At 39.3% G+C, this 15,898-nt stretch overlaps 1 protein-coding gene across 1 annotated transcript in view; it reads left to right on the forward strand.

Annotated features, from left to right (window-relative positions):
- Positions 1-15,898, forward strand: part of LOC134586250 (CD109 antigen-like) — a 128,586-nt gene that overhangs the window by 81,347 nt on the left and 31,341 nt on the right. Inside the window, exons 24-28 of the mRNA XM_063441743.1 lie at positions 3,211-3,292; positions 5,400-5,631; positions 6,117-6,288; positions 6,419-6,606; positions 14,986-15,141. Coding sequence (XP_063297813.1) covers positions 3,211-3,292; positions 5,400-5,631; positions 6,117-6,288; positions 6,419-6,606; positions 14,986-15,141 — 830 coding nt within the window. The remainder of the gene's footprint in view (positions 1-3,210; positions 3,293-5,399; positions 5,632-6,116; positions 6,289-6,418; positions 6,607-14,985; positions 15,142-15,898) is intronic.

The following is a 15,898-nucleotide window of genomic DNA, read 5'->3' on the forward strand; positions in this document are numbered from 1 at the left end:
CTAACACCGAGGGTATGCCTCTTTCTCTTAATGCCTGACGATATCTCCCACCCTGACAAACAATTATTAGCAATAATAATAATGGCCGCACGTAACCTTATTGCCACTCACTGGAAACAAAACACATGCCCACCATTACCACTGTTGCATCAAAATATTCGAAAGTTTTTGAAATATGAACTGATGTCAGCACAAACAACCAAACAAATCAGGAATGCTCATTATAGCTGGCAGCAATGGATCACCACACAAGCCGAGTAAACAGGCGATAGGGATGAGGTCTACCTTTCGGTGGGCTACACCGTAGGAATTTCCATATGATACACCACAAAATGCTGTTCCTAGGATGTAGAATAACATGTGGCATATGTGTATAGTGTATATGTATAATAATATGTGGCACTGTGTATAGTATGAAATGTGTAATTGTATAAAATCTTGTGGATCCGTGATCACCCCCTTTATGTCCCCCTGCCCCTTTTTTCCTTTCTGTACCCCTTACCCTTTACTTGTTGAGAAAAATGAAAAATCTTTCAATAAAATTCAAATTTGAAAAAAAAGGGAGTCACTCCCTCGTGGCCGGCCTTGCATGACCGGATGGACCGCGAGGAAGAGGGAAATCAGGCCGTCCGGATGGATGAACGACTAAGTCTCTACCTCTCTCGGAGGTAGAGACCTCAGGTACCCTGACAGTACTATACTATTTCTGCCACTGATTTTTTATATATTTTTTTAAAGTCCTCAATAAATAAATACATGACGACTATGGTCAATCTAGCACTCATTCATATTGCCTTATGGGGCATAACCATTCGCTGCACTATACAGCCATTCCGCCTGCACATTGTTCACAGTATGATGAAGAAAGAAGGTCGCAGTGCCTTGTGAGTGTCTTCTGATCCAGATGGTGCTCAGTGCATATAAAAGAGCAGGAGACACAATATAGTGTAGTACAAGGCACTGCAACCTTCTTTCTTCATCATACTGTGAACAATGTGCAGTCGGAATGGCTGTATAGTGCAGCGAATGGTTATGCCCCATAAGGCAATATGAATGAGTGCTAGATTGACCATAGTCGTCATGTATTTATTTATTGAGGACTTTAAAAAAAATATATAAAAAAATCAGTGGCAGAAATACCAGGCCTTGGAGTTCAGCGTGCCAATTCGGCTATATACTAAGAAAAAAATAAATTTCCAAAAGGTGCGTCTCAAAGGAAGACGTGATAATGCAGATAATTATCACGTCTAGCAGACGTGATAATGCAGAGCCCTGATTTTATTTTGCTACTCTCTTTGTCTTCTTGTTGAGTCTCAGCCCTGGAGCAGAAGTAACACACTATCACATGGTATATAGAAACACATGGAGCATGCTTCAACTCCGAGCCAAGACACACAGAGGAGGCTGGGCATGTCAGCAATGGAAGAAGGAAGTGGGAGCAGCATAGACGATCTTGGAGCAAGAAGCGCATGGCTTTATGTCTCCTCTCACTCACTCTGCATGTGATATATAGAGAGAGGCTTGTAGACATTGGCCCTGCAAAGTTAAAGGGTTTCTATAGTGTTAGGAATACAACTCTGTGTTCCTAACACTCTAGTGCCCTCTGGTCCCCCCACTGCATTAAATAGTTAGATAAATAATGTTTAATTAAAAAAAAAAGCTTATGGGGGTCAATAAGACCCCCATAATACAATGAGAGGTAAGGTGAGGACATATCTACTAACTGTATATCTACTAACTGTCTAAAACTAGCAACTGGACAGTCATTGTTGCCCAGTCACTAGAAAGGCCTCATCCTCTGGGGATGGGCTTGTGAAATAATGGGGAACACATAGTATTACCCATGCCCATTGGGTACAGGAATTAAGAAAAGTCACCCTCATAAAACATACATTTCCCTACCTACTCCCTCTCACCCTAATAATAATGAGGGGAGGACCAAATAAACTAATACCTGTAAAATTAAAAATTATACTTACCCATCTGAAGTCTTTTTTTTCTAACTCTTATTATCTTCAGCCACAAAAAAGCAAAATAAAAATCCATAAATCCCAACATTACTAATAAAAATGTAAAGAAAAAAAATTGCTAAAAAAACCCCCACACAAAATAACTAAAACACACAAAGCTACTAATAGGGGAGTGTACACTTGCTACCCATGGGTGGGGGCTGGGGTAGGAGACACTAGGTTGCCACTTTATGTAAATTTTAGACCCCCCTCCAGCCACCAGTGCGTGGAACTCTAGATCCCTCCCTTGTATCATTATTAAACCCCCCTACCAATCAGTGAAGGCTGGGGGGGGGGGGTATATTAGGCCCGCCCCCTGTATAATTATTAGAGCCCCAACCTGCCAACAATAAATGGGGAGTGGGGTGGGAACAATAGACCACCCCCTGTTTTGTAAGTAGGGCACCAGAGGACATTAGGATGTCATCGCCCCCTGTTTTTTCTAATTGCCCCCAGGTGTAGGCATAGGGTGGAAAGGATCTGTCCACTACCCATAATTGAATTAATCTAAAGCTAAAATTCAGCTTTTCACATAATTTTGAAGATGAATAGACGTGGGACTAAAAGTTGACCAAACTGAAAAATATCAGTTTATTATAATTATTATTGGTATTTATATAGCACCAAGAAATTCCATAGCACTTTACAATATTACAAGAGGGGGGATTTAGCTATAAATAGGACAATTAAAAAAAAAAAAACTTACAGGTGTAACCGCGGCTGGTTCCCTTATTTACCACTATAATGTCTTAAAGCACAGAACAGCAGGACTAACCATACAGATATCTTTAGCCATATTATTATATAGTTCGCAAAAGATCCTCTATTTAAAATATATAAATAATTGAAAATACAATATAAAATAAGGATTGTCTTGGAAGCAATAAAGTTTTGTCTTTTAGATATTGTATTCAATTAAAATGTAAATATAGACATATAAAATCCGTTACAATAAATTTATAGCTGAGTTTATAAGATAAAACTCGATGCTTGCAAATATAACTTTAAATAGAATAACACACCCTCTTGAACATGTCAACATCTCTGTCATTATATTGAGCGACAGTGTCTCTATCTCCAAATCTCTCCTCTGTCCCTTAACATTTGAAACTACACCTATTTATACCTGCAGCAGGAATCCCTTCTGTTTAGTCTGACGGAGGAGGGTTTATTCTGATAAATGTTTTGCCTTTTTATTTAGGTTATCAAACAGAATTAAATTACAAAAGAAATGATGGTTCTTTTAGTGCCTTTGGTATGGGTGATACTTCTGGAAGTACATGGTAAGATAATGTTTGCCCTTTTATTTAATAATTGCAAAAATGAATTAACTAATTACAACGTTAAACAAACGTAGGTTGTGCACCATAGACATAACACACAAAGCCAACAAAAATTATACATCAAATTGCAGTTAACATGAAAACATTTACTCAAAACTCAAAAGGGCACGTGGTAATAAAGAAGAAAAACATCCTAATGATGTGATAATTGCACATATAACTCACTGAAAAATAATTAGGATTAGTAATGTAATGTATAATGGTTTGTGAAATGTTTAAAATATTAACCAAGGAAAGAAAAAATTGAGAACAATACATATTAGGGCTCATTTACAAAACGTGTCGATAAATAGCTGCCATACGCTGTCCCTATTAACAGCAGGTGGTAGTTTGTAGCAGCCACAAATTACCACCATTTTTGTATCCTATTGCTATTAATGGCAGATACCAATCGCATGCACACATCACCCTGTCTAGCCAGAAGCAACAGACACCTTTTGTCACGAAGGTAAAATGAAGAGACATGATTGGAACAAGATTCTTTGTTTCAAAAGGATATAAGGATTTAGCTATTGTTAACCTCTTTATACCAGGCCAGAGGCTGGGGGCTTTTTCTGTCAATGGCTGCCGATCATAAGTAGTAATGGGGTTGCAAACTGGTTTGAAACTAATCACTAGGTAGAAGTTATCAGCTCCCACAGAACATAATAATAATGCTACTTAGTGACTGGTTTTCAGTGACGACTATTAGTAACTACTACTGTCACTGTTAGTTGGCCTCCAGCTGCAATCTGCTAACAGTAGCTACAGGCATGCTAGCGGCTGGCCAGTAAAAAGTAGCAACAAGGTTGTTAATGAGCCCATATAAGTAGAAATGGCAAAGCAAATCTCAAAGAGTAATCACAACAGATTCTGAAGTTTAATCTGAAGGGTATAATAATGGCACGATATCTCCGAAGTAGACAGTTTAATGGTACAGGATAGTACAGCAAATTAGGTAGGGTGCAGGGAGTATTATGGCTTTTTGGCTAACAAGGTAAGACTTATATCTAAGGCAAATCAGGTATTTGGTGAACAACCATACCAATAAACAATATCCAACTTGTATATGTCAGTTGAATATTTTTTAACAAACAAGAAACAAGACAAGTGAGAAAAAAAGGTAGTTATGAATTGTGCATGTAGGAGATCTACATGTGTCTTTCAAGATTAAAGGATCACTATAGGGTCAGAAACACAAACATATTTTCCTGACCCTATAGTGTTGAATCCACCATCTAGCCCCCCTAGGCCCCTCATGCCTCCATAAATATAGCAAAATCTTACTGTATTTAGGCCTGAAGCTTACTGTATTCAAGCCTGGATCCCCACAGGATTGGCTAAGACTGACAAAGAGGCAGATCAGGGACAGAGCCAGCATGATTCAAACACAGCCCTGGCCAATTAGCATCTCCTCATAGAGATGAATTGAATCAATGAATCTCTATGAGGAAAGTTCAGTGTCTGCATGCAGAGGGAGGAGTGCATTTTAGGCAGCCATGACCCAGGAAGGATCTCTAACAGCCATCTGGGGAGTGGCCAGTTAAGTTATTACTAGGCTGTAATGTAAACACTGCATTTTCTCTGAAAAGACCGTGTTTACAGCAAAAAGCCTGAAGGTAATGATTCTACTCACCATAACAAATTCAATAAGCTGTAGTTGTTCTGGTGACTATAGTGTTCCTTTAAGTGACTGCTGTTGCTACTAATGGGATAAATTATGTTTCTGATATACCTCAGGAGTTGAATTTCATCTTGAACTTTTTGTTCGGACCACTCCTATGAACACCCAGCTGTGTCAGAATAGTAGCCAAGTACACTGGTTCATTCCACTCACTTGTAGAAAATACCCACTCTGAGCAGGTGCTTGGTAATTTACTGCTGTCAAGCAAAGTTTTCTCTGCATACAGACCATTTTGGAACTCCATTGAGACAATTTTGAAACTTAAATTCAAGACCTTAAAGCTAGATTACATTTTTAACTGTACTATATATAAATGAAGGCTTAGATAGAGAGCAGGAACAAGTAAAAAGATAAACAACTTAACATGTAAATATTTTTTTCTAGGCTCTCAGCATTTGTCCTTAGATGTTTCCTTCAGGCTCGACCATTTATTTTCATAAGCCCAGATGTTCTAGACCAAACAATACAGTGGTTGGTGGAGTACCAGGATATAAGCACTGGCATCTTCTCAGAACCTGGGCGTGTTATTCATTCCGAGCTCCAAGGTGGATTAAATGGGCCCATCACACTCACTGCCTATATCCTCACCTCTCTGCTTGAAGATGAAGCCTACAGCGTAAGTACTTGATTCTTACCAAGATTAAGATGTAACCTTCTTACCAAGATTAAGATGTAAACTTCTAACTGATTCAACCAATTAATGGCTTTAAAGTGTTGGTGAAATTGATATTTAAGAGGTGGAACTTCTACATTAGCAATTTTGGCAAGCGGGGCTGGGTCAAGAGTTATCTAGTTTTTTGTTAAAAACACTAGAGAACACTTTGACCAAGAACAAGATTATGACACCCACACCTAATGGCACCATAAATACTGCATCAACATGTAATGGTCATGGTGCCTAGACTTAAAAAACAACAGAAAAATTATGTCTTAGTGATTAACATGCTCCTTCTATAATGTATAGACAAATGAAAATGTGCTAGTGTCTTTTGTTTTTATATCATTTATATTTAATTCAGTCTTATAAATCAATTAGTTGTAGTTTAGACTTCCCATTTAGTGTGCTTTTATTTACATTTTAAATATATATCTTTATTATAGAAACTTTATGAATCCAGAGTTCAAAAAGCTGTTCAATATCTTGAGAGCGAGTTTGATGGAGGGATTTCCAGTAACTACACATTATCTGTAGTTACATATGCTCTATCATTGGCTAACAGTACTAAAGCATATGCAGCACTTACACAACTCAACTCAAGAGCAAACAACATTGGTATGTATATGTAAAGTACAATCAGTAGAATGCAATGTATCATAAATATAATAATGCCTCTCAGTCTGAGGGGCAAAAACCTATTGCAACCATGACTTATGCATATTCCTTCTGCTATTCATGTCCTCAGGAGGGTTAAAGTACTGGTATTCACCATCTGAAAATAAATACTACTGGCAACCACAGTCAACTGACATTGAGACAGCAGCCTATGCGCTACTTTCCCACACCATACAGAATCGTATTTCCGATGGAATTTCTATCATGAAGTGGCTTAGTCAACAGAGAAACCATCTTGGAGGGTATTATTCTACTCAGGTGAATCATTACGTGAAGTCATTGTACACTGTCTCAATGTTTCTCTACTTTTATCTAGCCATCAGTACTTAGTAAGGATTTTTACTAGCTAAGTATCCCTAATGTTATTGTGACAAACTGCCATTTGCCACTGGGCATTGGAGAGGACTTATAGCCAGCCTCCTGCCCTGCAACTATGGCCCTGGAATGTATTGCCCTTTAAGACTTACATTTGGGCAATATGGATTTTTGTATGCTGTTACTGGCCCTTTAAATACTTTGGAGCAGTGTTTGTACTTTTAAATTGGCACTTCAATTGCAGTCGAAGTGCCGAAGTCGTCGAAGTGGCCGCCATTTCGGGACTTCGACACGTGTTCACGGCCATCCTAATTCCCGAACAGCGGTGTTTTGCCGTCGAGTGTCTGGAACTAAAATCGGACACTCGAGTAGGCGAACACCGCTGAGACCTCCATAACAACGGGAATTTGTGCCAAAACTATCGAACGGCCCACCGTTCGGTAGAAAGACTAAGCTAACTATGGGAATTCATACGAACTTCAGTATATTCATGGATGGCAAGCCGTTCAGGACTTTTAATACACGAACAGAGACCGACCGCAAGGCAAAAATGTATGGAACTTTTTTCGGCTATTTTGCCTGTGCGGTCGGTCAAAACGTTAGAGTCCCATAACTCCCGAACCCTTTATCCGAATGGGCTGATTTTTAAATATGTGGTTCCCCCAGATTAGGGCTATCTGGGGATACAAGTATTTGGGGTACATCCAAAACTCGGGTAAAAATGTGTGTATATTAATTGTGTTAACTGTTTATCTGAGGGGAGGGAATGTGTGGGTTGTACTGTTATTTGATTGGTTACTTTATACCTCCCCGTGGGTGTGTTCTGTATGTGCAAGACCGTAATAAAAATCAGGCTGGGTGTGCCAGCACAGAGTTCTTCTTGACCCTCAACACGTAGTCTTGTCTCGTGCTTGGAGGGTACAGCTATATTCACACTGGGGATTGCTATGCGCTGCATATTCCCTGGAGCTTTAATCACTTAGCTCTTTTGAGAGCTTGTTCTTGTTCCTGATACACCCTCCTGGAGGAGAGGTCTTCCCCACACGGTCCTGGAGGACAGAGGCTGATTCCAGGGTGGACGGAAGACGGCGCGGCTCCAGTTAAGCTACGGCGGTTGTGGAGTCTGCGGTGCTTGTGGTGTCGTCTGCAGTGCGTGGAGTCCTCAGGAAGTGCTAGGAGCATCTGTCAATGGAAGGTCATCCGTTACGGTTATATCACTAGGAACCTGGGGCAAAAAGATGTGTGTTACTTAGCGACTCTCGTCAACCCCTTGATTGTATCTCTTGTCCCTCTTTGTATGTCTTTTCTAATTCCCTCTTATTACAGTCTATTCATTTCTTTTAACCCTCCTTTACCCAATTGTGTCTTGTAACCTTCCTTTATTATCTTGTGTCTCTAATCACAATGTGTGTCTCCTATTCCGCTTTTGTGTCTTTAATCCACTCTCTCTTTATTTCAATTTCAAATTTATTTAAGACTAAATAATAGCCCAGAGTTATGTCAAAGGATGGATATATAGTAACAATACCCTCCCCCCCAAAAAATACATTTGTGCTGTACCAATAAATAAATCAAAAGTAAAATAACAGTTTAATAATCTCTCATGGGAGAGAGACTAGCCAGCACTGACTCATGAGATGATAAAAAAAAAAAAAATAATAATAGAAATGCAGGTAAAACAGCATGTGAAGAGTTTTGCTGCTTGGTTTGCGTAAGGAGGGATAGCCAGTATCCAAACATGTTTGGCAAAGATTAGATACAGAGAAATACATCTCATCTAAAACATAAATGTGGCTCAAATCTACAAATCCAGTCCCTCAGATGTGCATTAGCTCATTTCCAAAAAGTTAGAAATAATTGGCAGTCGTTAAAAAAAACTACTAAGAAAAAATTAAATTTGCGGAGAAAGAATAAAAGCAGAAAGAACAACATAGGTAACTGATATAAGTTTAATGAAGGCTAAAATACACTTCCAGACATTTTCAGTTATGGGACAAGATCACCATATATATGTTGATATACCCTTAGCTTTTAAACATTGCCAGCACTTATCTGATTATGAGGGGAAAAAGCCCCTGTAAATGGGAAGATGGTATATGCCATCTAGATAACATTTTATAATTGTTTACCTGAGTGGCAACATTAGCTGATGAATTATGTGGTTCTTTTATCCAGCTTTTAGTAACAGCTAGGAACATGTGCAAGTGGATTTGATGTCACAAACTGTACATCACAGATAGGTGTCTGTGTTCTAGCCTGTGGGAAGTGCACATGAACTCAAACATGGAAAATGGCCAAATAGTTCAGCTCGTTATTGACTGAATAAAATGTGTTAAAGAAAATAGAAAACTTTTTTAAAGGACCACTATAGTGCCAGGAAAACATACTCGTTTTCCTAGCACTATAGGGTCTCTAGGTACCCCCCACCCTCAGGGTCCCCCTCCCGCCGGGCTCTAGGGGGTGGAAGGGGTTAAATCTTACCATTCCCCCCCCCCCCCCGCCGGGCTCCCTCGGCGGTGGGGACTCTCTTCCTCCTTTCCTCGTCATCGGCTGAATGCGCATGCGCGGCACGAGCCGCACGTGGATTCAGCCAGTCCATAGGAAAGCATTCTCAATGCTTTCCTATGGACACTGGCGTCTTCTCACTGTGAAAATCACAGTGAGAAGCACGGAAGCGCCTCTAGCGGCTGTCAATGAGACAGCCACTAGAGGCTGGATTAACCCATTTGTAAACGTAGCAGTTTCTTTGAAACTGCTACGTTTACAGCAGAAAGGGTTAATTCTAGATGTACCTGGCACCCAGACCACTTCATTAAGCTGAAGTGGTCTGGGTGCCTATAGTCGTTCTTTAAAAAGGAGATTGAGTGTGGAGGAAATCTGAAAGCTTGCATATGCCTGTATTAGAAATGGCATTGGAAGTATAGATGGTTGGTTTGGGATAATTATCTCTTGAACCCTGGTCATTGTGTTTCATAGAGACTGCAACATTTTGCACCCCCACAGCGAATGTTGTGTGTGTGTGCTTATTAGAAGATGAGAATTGATATGGAGTTTTTGGTGTATTTTTATTATTTATAGGCAGATAGAGTCTGGGTCCTTTTGTGGTAGGCAGAGCAAATTAAAAGAAAAGAAATGGGGTACTTTTCTGGTTTTGACATCTGTGAAAAGACGTTAGAAAATAGAGGCTGGTACCCAGAAATTCATATACAATGTCAACATCTGACGATGAACACATCTGGCACATTTATGTATCTGTTTGTTGTATTTCATGTGATTTATGTAAGGAAAAAAGGGAAAGATACAATTAGACTGGGTCTCAACAATAGAGGTTGCACTGTAATTCAAAGAGATTTTATATGTAATTTTTTGTACAATTCCATTTTGTAAAAATGACAATTACAAAGTATGAATGATTGTATTAATGTATTAATGTCAAAAACGTAATAAAAATATATTTAAACAAAAAAAAAAAGAAATGGCAAATTAGGAAAAAAGTTAAAATCTATGGATCCTGTGCGGAAGAGTGGATTACGTGTGAAGGATGACAGTATGGACACAGATGTTGTCTCTTAAATTTAGTTACAGACCTGTAAGGCATGGGGGATTGTTCGGTTTGTTGATTTACATAGTAGTGAGGGATTAGCATAATGCCATGGTAGAGTGTAGCAGTAACTGGGCAGCGTTTGCTTGTGCAAACTATGTTGGTCGCCCAGTGCCCCAGATGCCATGGAGCCCTGTGCGGTCACACAGCTTGCATACACTTAAGGCCAGCCCTGAAAGGGCAGTTTAGCTTTATCAGTTAGAGCAGCACTTAGAAACTAGGGTTCAATGAGAACAAAATTGGAGTTCCGCAGTGATTTGCCCATCGAGTGGCCCAAGCATTAAAGGCCATATGATTGGTATCTCTGAACAGGGAACCGGTCAGGTGCACGGCTGTTTAAGAGTACAATCGGGCCCCTTTAGTATGGGATGCAGGGAAGAACTGACAGCGTGTCACTTTCTACGAGACAGAGAGTGCACTGAGAGCATCAGGGATAGTGAGCAACAGCGAGGAGTGAGAAGCACACCAGCAGCCAGCTGGACTACAAGCAAGTCACCTTCCAGCTGGAAAAAGGGAATCTAACATGAGGGTGACCGCAAATACCTGTGTGTGTCTGTGTATGTATCTGTGTGTGTGTGTGTATCTATATTTCACTGTGTGTATCTGAGTGTGTGTGTATCTGGGTGTGAAGTTGTGTTTGTGTCACTGTATGCATCTGTATTTCAGTGTGGGTTTGTGTGTGCCTATGTGCCAGTGTGTGCATCTGTATGTATGTGCCAACATGTATATCTGTGTGTGTATGTGTCAGTGCATCAGTCAGTGTGTGTAAGTGTATCTGTCAGTGTGTATATGTGCCAGTGTGATATAGACACACATTGGCACACGCACACTGGCACATATACACACTGACAGATACACTGAAACACATATACACACACTGGCACATACACACACCCACTGACACAAAAATACACACACAGGCATATATACACACACTGGCACACACAGTGTGTATATGTGTGTCAGTGTGTGTATATATGCATGTGTGTGTATATATGCCAGTGGGTGTATATTTGTGCCAGTGGGTGTATATGTGTGCCAGTGAGTATGCATGTGCCAGTGTGTTTCTGTTTGTTTAGAAGTATATCTGTGTAAGTGTGTAAGTGCAGACATCCCATCAATCAAACACCAACACAACATGCAAACACAACCCTGTGAACACAAGCATGACAAAGCCACTCCAAAACTAAAATCATATACAAGCACTCAAACACACCCTTCACTCAAACACCAATAATACACAGAAATGTACATCCACATTGAAAATCCAAGACTACATCAAACACGCCATTGCACGTAAATGCAACCATAACATATAAATACACACCTGTATTAAAATGCTAAAATTATACACAAACACCAACTCTGCACACAGAAGTACAACTGCTATGGAAAAATTACTGGTGGCTGGATGGGAGATGATGTCCAATAACAAACCAAGAGTGATATACTATCCCCCCTAGAACAACCCTGCCCTAACGAACTCCAGTTTACACAGAAGTTGCCTAAATACTGAGCATTGACTTTTTTTGGCAGATAGATGTTGCAAATGTTACTTTGGTAGTTCCTATTAGATATTTATCCCAAATAAGTCTTCTCTGATCATCACTCACGTGGTTTCTAAGTAAAAAGAAGATGCACTGCAAGTAGAATGGCTTCACCTTGTGTTTAAGAGGCCGTATATTTGTTGAAAAAAAAACTAACTGGGTATTTAGAGCTAACAACATACAGAACACACAATGTGAATCTCAGAGTTAAAAATGGAACAGGTAAAATAGTATATGGGCTTTTTAAAGCTGAAAACAAATGTGGGCAAATATGGATAGGCACCGCAATGTACAGGTTTTGTTACTTACCAGTAGGACCAGGACAAAAACTAGGGCATCAATAATATGTAAATATATGTAAATATACAAAGAAATAAAACAGAAGGTAGGGGGCTATATATTGGAAATAAGTAGCTACTTTGTGATGTTGGTGGATAAACCTAACTAAAAAGGTAGGAAATGGGATGAGTATAGAGGTTCAAAAAGATACATTAAAGGAAGTGTAGAGAGTGGAAAATCAGTTGAGATAGGAACAGTTAAGAAAGAGTGGGAAAGGAATGAAGAAAAAAGGTAAACAGAAATAAAAGTGCAAAGAGGTACTGTAGAGGGAGAATGAATATTGATCCATAGAAGAATCCCATAGAAGACACATTTGAGAAAAAGAGCTTTATGAGACTCAACTTTAATTCATTATTTTACTTCTCTTATCTATCTCTTTTTTTTTTTTTGGTAAATATATTTTTTATTATATGCAAGTTTTGTGACGGCTCATCAGTGAGACTTGCAGGTCTCTATGAAGAGAGTATGTTCATGAATCAATACTCTTATCTATCTATATCTATAAAGGTGTTTCACCCACCTTTTGTGTTTCTTATTCCACTTTTATGTTTCTACCTTCCCTTCTTTGTCTCTTACCTCCTTTCGTGTTTTTGCCTCCTTTTGTGCATCTTACCCCCTTGTGTGTCTATTATCCCCTTGTTTTGTGTATCTTATAGACATGTGCACCAGGGAAATAATAGTTTTGTATGAATGATTTCGTACTAAATAAAAATTTAATTCGGCAATCCTGAATTTCGTCCGCAAACTATTCGTTTTCTAATGAAGTTCGTTAAAAAATAATTTGTTTTTGTCCATTAGGATTAAAGGCTCATAAAGCCATACCCTGCCCAGCAATTAGGCCCAAAGCGCTCTTATTGGTTGGTTTAAGCCAACCAATCAGAGTGCTCTGACAGGTAGATGAAGAAACTGACAGGTAAGTGTTTACATTTACCTGTCACAGCACTCTGATTGGTTGGCTTGAAATCCAACCAATCAGAGTGCTCTGTGTCATTTTACACAGTGTGGGAAAGTTCTTTGGAATTTTCCCATGCTGTGTAATTTGACACATAACACCATGATTGGTTGTATTATTTTTTTTGCGCTTTTTAAAATTTTTTTATTTTATCAGTTGTGACGCGTATTATGAATTTTTATTTGGTCTTTTTTGTGGCTCAAGAAGGAAAAGAAAAGAAGACATCAAATGGTAGGTATGCAATTTTATTTTACAGGGTTAGTTTATTGCCACCCCCCTCACTATTGGGGTGAGGGGGGTAGGTAGGGTATTTTTAGGGGGGGAGTGGCTAGGGGCTTTGGGATCCCTAGTCACTTTATTATTTGTGGACCTCACCCGCTGGTCATGGGTGGGGCCATGGGGGACATTAAGTACCCCGTTTATATTAATAGCCTCTACCTGCAGGTCACGGGTGGAGGTGCAGGGGGGCACTATGTCCCCCTCATCTTAGTTATTTATGTTTCCCACCATGGGGGGGGGGGGGGCTGTGGCAGGTCCCCCCTTATTGCACTAGCGACTGGACAGCAATCGCTGCCCAATCACTAGTAGTTTTAAATGACTGTGAGCGAGCACTGACTACTCGCTGTTTAGGCATGCGGGAGGACCCCCATACTGATTTATATTTAGTTTGGAATGACAGTGAGCAGCCACTGGATATAAATAAAACTGGATATAAATGTATCTTGTATAGAAGTGTAAAGAGTACAATAAGAGTACGTGTAAAAAGTAGCTATTTAGATCAGTAGCACAGCCTTATTGTGTATTGTGTACTGATCTAAATAGCTACTTTTTCATATTGCAACATTGTTATAGTTTGTGCTATAGCTATTGGTTACACATACTTTTATCGTAGCTCTATATTACTTCTATATAAGATATTTATTTTTATATTCAGTTTTAAATGACAGCGATATTTAGGCAACATGCCCCTACTACACGGGGGGGACCTGGCACAGGTAGGGGCATGCGGCAGGATTTAACCTGTGCCAGGCCCCCCTTATTGCACTAGTGACTGGTAGCTGCCCAGTGACTAGTTGTTTTCAATTTGTTTAGGCAGTAGGGGCATGCAGGAGGATTTAACCTCCCCTTTATTAATATGGGGGTCATTGTGAGCTTCCGGCTCCCTTCTTGTTTTTTTGTTTGATTTTTTTCCCGCATGCACAGTGTTATTTTCTCCATGCTGTGGGTGTTAATTCCCCTGCAGCACAGAGTCTATTAAATGAACAAAACAAAACGAAAAGATAATGCATTCGGCATATGCCCTTACGTTTTGTTTATATTTAATTTGTATGGCTTTCATTTATGGTTTAGTAAACAAATATGAAAAAAACAAAAATTTTCTGACGAAATTGTATTCGTACGAAAACGAATGCACATGTCTAGTATCTTACCATCCTTGCCATCCTTTATGTGTCACTTAGCCTCTCTTTTGCCCCTTCTATGTCTCTTATACATTTTTTCGCAAGTGGGTGTCTCATCTTTTACCCTAAGTCTTGCAGACCTACAGTAGAAATCTTTATTATTCTTTGCCTTGTCTGACGGGGGCTGTAGTGATTGGTCAGAGGGATGGATATAAATTCTCTATACTCTTTACTCATTACAATTAGCTGCCTGTCAGATTGGGCAGAGAATAATAAAGATTCTCAATCACCATGTTACAAAAAAGGATGTCAACCCTGGGGCTGGCAAGCCCCCACCAACCGTGGGACTCACTTGGTTTGTCACTGGAAGCAATTAAGTGCATCGAGAAAATGAACTCTGCAAATATTATGCCTTTTTATGCCATTAGAAGTTATGAGAAATTTATTTTGACAGGTTATGTAACACATGCCATCTTTCCCCAGGATACAATAATGGCCCTGCAAGCTTTATCGCAGTTTATGGTTGTGGCACCAAATAGTGGAACATCTTTAACTGTGAAGGTTGATGGTCCTCATGTGTTAGTGCCAAAAACATTTCATATCGATGATGAAAATCTATTGGTATTACAAAGCCAACAGGTAAGCACATGTTATTTTTCTCTGTTAGAAATATGAAAGTAACAGGGTTATTTGTGACAATTGATCTTGTATAACACTGTATATCAGGCTGCTAAATACAATGACATTTCAACCACATGACAAAGGACCAAGAGTTCATCCGGTCCATTTTGCTGGATCATCAAGAGTGCTGATGATCTCAGCAATTTGGACCGGGTGAAATATGCATTGAGTGCATTTACTATTTTTTGCCCTTGTAACCCTCTTCCCTCGATACTATACAATTGTTCTATAGAAGTATTGATTTCTTTTCTGATGTTTCTTTTTAATACTACTTGTAGTAAACTCTAACAGAGGTAACATGGGTCGGCTGACAAATATGTGGGGATTAACTACTATCAACCTGGTATGAATGAAACTAGGAAACTCTGTGAACCAAGGTTATTGTGGGGTCTTGTCATACTTTTGGAGACTATAATTGGTTAAGATATCCGCATTATTGATTATTCGATTTTCTTTTGATCTTTTATTTATTTTAATTCATTATTTTTCTTTATTGGGTTTGTCAATTATTTATGAACTTATTGCTTCTGCTGGGAACTAATCCTTCCGTCCTTCGGGATTATTTCACTAATATGTATATTACATCAGCGACATCTAGTGGGCACTTTATATTACAGCTGGACTCATATTGTAACGTTATAGACTGACAGTAAAATAGATACATTCTGCTGACTCCGTCTATGTATACATTTACTATTATTTTTCATGCCTATAC

Source organism: Pelobates fuscus, chromosome 2 (assembly GCF_036172605.1).
Source record: "Pelobates fuscus isolate aPelFus1 chromosome 2, aPelFus1.pri, whole genome shotgun sequence".
Taxonomy (NCBI): Eukaryota; Metazoa; Chordata; class Amphibia; order Anura; family Pelobatidae; genus Pelobates; species Pelobates fuscus.